Raw genomic sequence first — 8,999 nt, forward strand, 5'->3', positions numbered from 1 at the left:
TAAAGATAACTTCATTCCATACCATTTAATCCATTCTTCTGTTTCATCATACCAAACAAAGAGGATAATACAATAACGCTCGGTAAGTTTTGGAGTTGTTTTCGTGCTCTAAAACTTGTTTTTAGAGTAGTTTCGTTAATCTGAATGTTTGTAATAAAATAAATTTATTGAATTGATACTAAAATTAACTTTGAAAGTTTTAAAAGAGAACAGCTTAGGTGAAGATTAAATTATTAAATTTTTTTTTTTTGAAAAAAAAAAGGATCTTTAGCAGTCTGCTGTGGTCCAGATTAAAGTACAGATCCAGATAGCAGGATCTCACTGTTACCAAATCAGATCCGTGAAGTTACCTCCCAACCCTGTAAATTATTGAAGTTTAGGTAGACAACAATAGAGTAAACTTTCTTTTGATAAAATAATAGAGTAAACTTAATAATAGTTGTTGGAGTAACTCCAATGACTTTACAGGATCTGGAAGAAAAAGAAAAAGGAAAAATTGTGATTAAATAAGAGAAATCAAGTGGAAACGTTACGGTTGCAAATGGTTCAACTTCATCAGATTTAAACTTATCCAAACGTCCATTCAAAAAAAAAAAAAACACTTATCCAAACTTTGTTGTATTTAAAAATTAAAACTAGGGAATCAGAGAAGTAAACAATGAAAGATAACAATAGAATTTCAATATATCATAGCCTTTATGCCAATCCACCTCTTCTCGAGCAAGAAAAAGCCTAAAAAGAGGTTAAAGATTATTCCTTACTGAAACCCATCTTGTTAACCGTATCTAGGTTGGGTTTCGGCAGCTAAATGGCTTTATAAAATTATTGCAGTACATGTTTAATGTTTCTATAGTAAAATATAAATTTTGAAAAATAAAAAAGGAAGAATCATTCAACTGTACAATATGGCTTTTAAATATATGAAGCAATGCTCAGGAGCCCCACGTCATTTTACCTGGAAATTTTTCAACTAATTTACTTTTCTGTTATAAGAGGGACTCAGTCAGCTTGTCACCGAGCTAGTTTTGTACTAGTTTCAACAGTATTTTCTTGAAAGAGTCCATCTGCTTGCGTCGTCCACTCCTCATTTGCTACAATTACCAACAACAACAACAACAAATGAAGCAAGTTACTTACTGGCTGGTTTTGAATTGTTCCACTCACCTAGTTGCAAACACAAATAAAGAGTGACTGAAATAAATTATTGCTTACCCCAAAGACTTGTAATGGTTACATCAGGATCTGATCGAAACCAATAATCATCATTTACCTGGAGACGGAGCCCGCATTAGTGAAAGTGATGCTAAACTATAAAATAAAAGGTTTTAAGAAAAATAGTGCAAGTACTTACATCAACATCAGAAGGAATAATCTTCTGAATTCCAGATGATTTTGGACCTAGTGAGCTGAGATTATCTACACAACTTTTTTGATCACCCGGATGATCTGAGTAGATCACTTCATCTTCCCTTCCACAACAACCAACATCCCATGCAGATAAACCCTCAGAGGTTGCTCGGTTGGTGGTTGTGTCCTCATTTTCATTTTGGTATTTGCTAAAGGCATAGAATTATAGTTTATTAGCTATTACCTATATAAATGCGCATAGGAAAGAAAGAAAAATGCCCAAGTTCTGACAATCCAGAGATTGTCAAAATTCAAATAATTTAAGAACATAGTTCATATCCATCTTTCTTGAGAGTGGAGGAGACGTGCATATAAATGCATTACTGCATGCAAATAAAGAAGATACCTTAAAAGATATACATCGATTGGTCCCATGGTGCTTCTAACAATCATTTTATATTGTCTTTGTGGAAAACTCAAATCCTGCTCATTAGAAGAAAACAATTGATCGGGTATTAATACATTAAAATACTACACAAATGTCAAACCACATTTATCCTAGCAAACTACCTCATCAGGATCAGGAACTTCAATATAACTAGCTTTTGGAGCATTTATTGCAATGAGTGTTTGATTCTGTTTAGAATAATAATAACAACAACAACAATCAACGAGTGAGATAGGTTATGTGATAAAGGTAACAATAATTCTAAGAACAAGCACCATTTAAGGAAGTTTCAAGTCTTAGATGAAAATGACCTCAAAGCATGGAAGAGTCAAAATGTCTTCCTCTGTAAAAAATAGGTACCTACAGAAATAAAATAGACAAAATGAAGAAAACAAAGAAATATCATGGCTGCAATAAAACCACATTAGGGAATTGAAGTGTACTTTTGACAGTTTTCATCTCTTTCTAGGGCCCAAAGCCGATTTTGTTTACTCCTGAAAAAGAACACAAAGGGTCAACACATAATAAGAAATCATCCGATAGAAAACTATCCATAGAAACTCTACAGAACGAACCTTATTTCCTCATCAAGTCTGCATTCTTCAGCGTATAAGCTTTCAACTTCAGCCTGAAATGAAACTAGACCTTATAATCGTATATACTGTTTAAATTACAGCATCATATTTCTAGATGCATATAAAACCCGATTCACCTTAATTATGCCTATTATTTTCCAAATTGAACCATCTATAAAAAAGAAATTAACGTAACTGTAATATTACTCTCTGTAGACAGCCGGCTAACGAGTTTAAAATTCCTTTCTCAACTCAATAATTAATGTACATTGGAAAATAAAAACAAGTACATACTGGAGAAAAATTTAAGAAACCAAAGAATAACACTGACCAATGTGGGCATAAAATTTAAGTAGATCCATTATCCACTTTGCTCGAGGTTAATTACTTCAAATCAAAAGGTGGTTTGCTAAGTATCAACATTATAGCACAAGAATAAACAGTGCAACATTATTAAAGATACGTAGCACAAATCAAAACGATTGACACGTTACACAATACCTTTACTGCAGCAATCCAATCATCCAACTCTCGTTTCCCCATCAAATCATTTCCTCTGTTTGTAAGATTAACGGTTATATCAATTGGGGGGAAAACAATAACAGAAAAAAGAAGAACAAAAGTGTGATAAGAAAAGTTCAATTATTACTTCCAGCGTATATGGTTCTTTGAAGTTTTCTCTATCAATCCTATTCCTTCAAGAACATTTGTAATATCATATATCCTCCTCTTTTGAACCTACAGCAAGCAAGGTAAAATAAATAACAAATGGGAAACATAAAATGTTCATTATACAGATGCAGTTCAAATAATCTTGTAAGAACACAAATGAATATTTATGTACTTCTAATATGTCTGCGGTATGGTTCAAATCAAGAGTTCGATCCTCAGCTTCATGAATCAAGTTGACAAATTTCCTAGTTAACAAGCCTGCCAATGACACATTACAGCTCTTAATCAACATAACAAAATAAAAATTCAAGTGACTGCTCAAAATTTAATATAAAAAAGAACATTGAAACAGAAAGAATAATTACTTGGCAGTAGCTGTAACATGTGTAATCTAAATGTACCTAATGAACTCTTTCAAAATAAATAAATAAATGTACCTAAAGAACTATCAAAGCGGCAACTGTTCGGCGGAATGAAACCATTAAGAGACTCAGCTTTCAACGTTTGGGATCCAATGGATTGTCTGGGAACTTTTGATTTAGAATTATGCTTTCTTTGTCCAGAGTGCTTTTGACCATTAACTACTTTGCTCAGTCCAGATACAGCTATTTCCCCACTCATGCCAGTCTCAACTTTAACATTTGATTGTGTTAACTGCAAAAAATATTACTCTTTAGATGTTTGTGTAGTAGTTAATTGCCAGCATAAATTTCGCTAACAATTGTTTCATATTGGGCAATAAAGGGTGTCAATTATCAGGTATAATCAAACTAAAATTTACAAAAATGAATAATATTTAGTCATTGATTACCGATTGTTATGCAAACTTATAGATCTACGCCTAAAAACTCTTAAATGAACACTTAAAACTTTATCAATTACTAAATTTCTTTATTGTTGCTCTTCTTGTTTATAAATTTCTCTATCCAAGATGCGTTTCACGGGAAAAATTCCAACTAAAAGTGAAGAAAGAAATATAACACAGGTTTTCCAGATCGCTGGTCAATGTTAGCAGAATATTGTATGGATTACAAAGATCGGATCAATACACGAAGCGTATCAAGTGAGTCGGATTCTGTGGGTCGATATCCGCCCGATTTAAGCGAAAGTGGAATCGGCCATAATTTGGCATCATAATATGAAGCAGTACCGGAATTAACATGCTTCAAAGGAAGATCAACTCCCATGCAATTAAATTTCACCAAAAACCAAATCAAGAAGCATAATAAACCGATTACAAGATCAGTAATAAGCGTTGAACCCAATATCAAGAGTCAATCGGCTACTGTAGTGTTAAAAACAATCAAATTCATAAAGATTATATATATGTATAAAAAAAACAGACTTGAGCTCACGCGGCAGATTCAGAAATCGAAAGAAAGAAGAAAAATTCAAAATCGTAAGATTGATAGAATGCAAAGAAATAAGCAATCGCAAAGGGAAAAGAAAAACAGATGAAGCGAGCGATAAGTGGTGATCGCGAGAAGTAGGACTCACCTCAAGCTTTGTAAAAGCAGAGTCAGCTCCTGGATGAGATTCGTTAGAGATATCGGAAACGCCAAGGCGGTCGAAGCTTTGTGAAGAAGGATGAAGAGGACGATGATCGCGAGGAGGCCTCTGGGTGTGAGGAAAAGAATGGAAAAATTGCGGATTAGTAGGTGAAGAGAAAGCAGAGGAGTAGTGTGAGTGAGGATGTGGAAGCTGAAACTGGAGGTGATGATGAAGGCCATGAGAAGAGGTCGGATCCTGAGCGGAGTTGGACATCAATGGCGGTAAGAGAGAGAAAAGGGTTAATTTTTATTTTTGAGTGTTGGAGGGAAAAGGTTTTGTTCGTGTTACTTAAGAGAAAAAGGTTTTGCCTTTGCTTCTGTTTTTTTATTTATTTTAGTAATGTACGAAGCGGCGAGTGAAGAAAGAAAGGGGTCACACTACTACACAATCCTTAAACCCATCAAAACGCACCGTTTCTTGTTTTATTTTCAGCTACATTCGAATCCACACATATGCCCGCCTTTTTTAGATGGACCATTTTTAGACTAGTGGGCCTTTTTCTTTAAGCCCATTATCCAGATCCCCACTCACTACTACCACATAATCTCAAGGTAAGACCGTAGTACCCTTTAAATAACATCTTCTTTTGTCTATTCTATTTTATTTCACCAATGTTACAAAAGGCCATACATAAATTATATAAATATAAATGTTATCAACCTCATACTTTATTATTCATTTATTGAAAAAAAAAAAAGTATTTTGATTTTCAAGATTTATTCTTTTTCATCTTTAGTTAATCAACGTACGACTGGACTACGTCGTCAAAAAAGACTCAAAAATTCAACTTGTGATCCGCAACACATCTTAATTTGATTCTTTTTCTACTGATATTGATTTTGTTCGTACGTTAGTTACCAACCAAAGTGTTTTGTCTTGTCTCTCAAAGTAGTTGATTATAATTTATATTAATCCATCATTGTGAGCTAAATAACATTGCTTACCTTAACCACATATCTCGGTATTATTATTATTATTATGTTAAATTAATTTGACATTAAAAATTACATATATATGGTACAATAATGTAATAAGTTGGTGGTGGTGTTCGGGGTTGACAGCAGACACAAAAACAAAACGTGTTGAAGCCTTTGCACTTTGCACTTCTAATTAATTAAGTAAAAGTAAATAAAAAATTACTAAAATAAATTGGGTTTATTTTATTTTTGGTCAAAAAATATATAAGTAACCGACACAGACAAAAATGATAATACTTGGCACTTGGAGTACTGCTTCAATGGAACTACATGCTACTACAGTACTATTATTACTGCATATATATCTTGGTGTGCCACTTACAATATATAACCAACAAATGCACACATCTGCACTACATCAAAGGATGTGTTCTCGAAGGAAGGACCTGCATTAACTTTGGTTTAAAAAAATTATTCATTTATATATAATGAATAATAAATGTGTATAGGAAGCGGATCAAAAATTAAATATGTTGGAAGCAGATGTTGTTCCGTTCCATCATCAAGTAATATACAATATCAATCATGTAATATTATTTCTTACTTCAACAGAACTAAAAATATATAAATCATTTCATAATAGGATAGCTGGGACCACTGAAAATAAGAAATACATTAATCAAAACCTAAATATTTATGTATATGTATAAATAGAATATTTGAAGAAATATTACTTTTAATCTCATAACAATTACGTTTGGTAATTAGGGGTGTTCATCGAAAATGTCAAAACTGATATTGAATCCACCTAACTAGGATTCATTATCCTGTAGCCTAAGCTCACCACTATAGTTTATTCATATAATCAAACATTGTACACTATATATAAATTTAGGCAGCAACAATTTTACAGCTATAATAATTTTTGTGCGATGACTTTCTTTTAAAAAATTGAAAACAAAGTAAGAATACAAAAAATAAAAGGCAAAATAATAATATTTGGTCGAACAAAACCACCACAAACTAATCAATGTGGTTATTTTCCTAATTTAATATTTTTATGTTGTTAGTTTGGCAAATTTCTTGTGGAGAAGTACGAACAGGAAATTACACTCTATACCCTTTTTATATTGTCCTCTTTTATTTTTATCTTCTTTTTTAAAATCTATTATTTTTACCTCTTTTTTTAAACATTGTACCAATTTTGTCCCTGTCACTTCAAGATACTCTCCATGTGATTCTTTTATGTAAGGGTATTTTGAGTACAATACATATAAAAAGAGGTATGTTTCAAATAAATATAAAATTAGAGGTAAATTTGATTAATTGATGAATAAAAGAGGTATTTTTCAACTTACCCCAAGTACGAATGTACGAAAGTAGAGAAATCTACAGTATGAGTGTGTGCTCTTGCTTAGTTTCTAATAATATATATGTGTGTGATAAATGTTTCTTACAGAAAGTAAAAGTTAGTGTAACGCTCTATTAGATTAGGTAGGCTATATATCGTGATATCAATTTATTGTGCACTCATGTATTAATTAAAGGGTTTATTAAAAATTTTGAATAATTAAAATTTTCATAATTAAATTTTAATTTTAAATATATAAATACTTTACATAGTGTGAGATCCCGTTTTAAAGTTACAACCGTTTTCAAAATACTATAGTTACAAAAGTTGTCACCTAGTGACTTATCAAAATGAAGCATGCTGTCCTGAAGATCTGAACACTTCAGGTCTAACAGCTCCAATATTCCGCATTTGCTATGCCTTTACCTACACGTGTAAACAATATTTGTGAATCGATAGACTCAGTAAGAAAAGTATAATCATAACATAAACATAAACCAGATCATAACTAGACGCCCATACACTCAATTACAATTCTATCCTGCATCCCATGCGTACTGAGTTTGGAACGTTTCATATACGATAATATGATTGACCATAATATCAATCTATACTCGATACTCTAGTCATACCGATATGATAATGTCAATCATACTTTGCCAAACATATATTCATCGATATTCAGTGCAACTCTATGTACACTAATATAGCTCTTACTGATATGTTATCTATTAGGCAATCATAAAACATGCACGCTAAACATATATACATATATGCAACTATTATACTAGTCTTACCTTGATTTCAAATTCAGGTGTGTCGGTCAATGTAAGTAGAAACTGCTGCTCGATGATTTATAGGTCCCTAAGTCACAACATACATAAAACTAGTAAGTGATACGCTAAATAACTTTTCGGGAACTTAAACTTAAAACTAAAGTTTCCCTATTGATCAATAACGTGACAATACTCTAAATATCGAGAAAATACTGAAAACACAATTTTGGGAAAAATACCCCCAAAAATGACAAAACGATTCTTAAAAACGGCAGACCATATTTCCTGGTATCTACCTGCTAAAAACGATAAACCATTTTAACTACAAAATTCAAAAATGTCTCATCTCTCTTAGAAACAATTGAATAGGGAGAAAGTGATAATAGCGTGAAAATCATATTAGGCCATAATCAATAGAAAAAATTGAAGTCGAAGCCCTAGTTTTTATTAACTGTTAATTTTCTTATTAGTTTAATTGCTTATTCTTGCACTGTTTTTATTTTCTAGTTTTAATCCTTTCTAAATTTTTATTTAACCAAATAGAAGTAAAAGTTTAATTTTAACGTACTTAACTGCAATCCTTGTGGGATCGACCTCACTCTTGGTGAGTTTACTTCTTGTCACGATACGTGCACTTCCGTGTACAAAATTATCACAACAAGTTTTTGGCGTCGTTGCCAGGGATTGATAGTTAATATTATTAAAAATTAAATTTTGTTCTAATTTGGTTTTTCTTTCCAATTATAGTACTAATTCTGTTTGTTTTAGAATCTTATCTTTTTCAGGTTTAATTAGTTTATGAGAAGTCAAGGTGCAACTGACTGATAACCTGTTGATCCTGAAATATAGAAGACTTGTAAAAAGAACAGAAGAAGGAAGAAATTGGAAAAAGCTGCAATTGAGATTGAACAAGAAGGAGTCATGGCTGACAACGCCAATAATGGCAATAATGGAGGAGTTGTAGAAGACCAGGCTAATGGTCACAACAACAATGACCGTAGCCTGAGAGACTATTTGCTGCCAAACTTGTCAGGGGCCGGATCCTGTATAAGGCCACCTGTTGTTGACACCAAAAATTTTGAAATCAAGTCAGCCATACTGCAGATGGTCCAATCTTCAGTCCAGTTTGGGGGATTGCCATCAGAAGACCCAAACATGCACCTCGGCAACTTCAAAGAGCTTTGCCAGACATTCAAGATGAACGGAGTTAGCGATGATGCCCTCAGGCTAAGGCTGTTCCCATTCTCACTAAGGGAGCGAGCCAAGAGTTAGTTGGTATCTTTGCCATCCAATTCTATCAACAATTGGGAGGAATTGGCCCTGAAATTCCTCTCAAAATTCTTTCCTCCTGCAAAGATCACC

General features: G+C 32.8%; 1 protein-coding gene across 2 annotated transcripts; it reads right to left on the reverse strand.

The window, feature by feature from the left end:
• LOC115701871 (transcription factor E2FC) lies at positions 1 to 5,024 on the reverse strand. 2 transcript variants are annotated; one of them, XR_004008774.2, is made up of 14 exons: positions 4,540 to 4,974; positions 3,480 to 3,696; positions 3,215 to 3,300; positions 3,020 to 3,108; positions 2,872 to 2,926; positions 2,371 to 2,423; positions 2,239 to 2,289; positions 2,107 to 2,155; positions 1,918 to 1,983; positions 1,754 to 1,830; positions 1,352 to 1,556; positions 1,213 to 1,270; positions 956 to 1,091; positions 1 to 359 (listed from the first exon to the last, which is right to left on the reverse strand). XR_004008774.2 is itself a non-coding variant. In XM_030629433.2 (13 exons), the coding sequence occupies exons 1-13, from the start codon at positions 4,804 to 4,806 to the stop codon at positions 1,012 to 1,014; spliced, it is 1,353 nt and encodes a 450-aa protein (XP_030485293.1). In that variant the 5' UTR covers positions 4,807 to 5,024; the 3' UTR covers positions 653 to 1,011. The 2 variants fall into 2 exon arrangements, 1 of the variants encoding a protein (XP_030485293.1); XM_030629433.2 differs by lacking the exon at positions 1 to 359 and having other exon boundaries at positions 653 to 1,091; positions 4,540 to 5,024.
• Positions 5,025 to 8,999: the final 3,975 nt, after the last annotated feature.

Source organism: Cannabis sativa, chromosome X (genome assembly GCF_029168945.1).
Source record: "Cannabis sativa cultivar Pink pepper isolate KNU-18-1 chromosome X, ASM2916894v1, whole genome shotgun sequence".
NCBI lineage: Eukaryota > Viridiplantae > Streptophyta > Magnoliopsida > Rosales > Cannabaceae > Cannabis > Cannabis sativa.

Bases quoted from the DNA above. Each gene is read 5' to 3' on its own strand.
- LOC115701871 (XM_030629433.2), bottom strand. From the start codon at position 4,806: ATGTCCAACTCCGCTCAGGATCCGACCTCTTCTCATGGCCTTCATCAT. The intron at 2,927-3,019 runs GTAATAATTGAA...TCTTACAAACAG, and splicing joins AAGAACCATATACGCTGGAA to AGGAAATGATTTGATGGGGA. The intron at 2,156-2,238 runs GTACACTTCAAT...TTATTTCTGTAG, and splicing joins AGAGATGAAAACTGTCAAAA to GTACCTATTTTTTACAGAGG.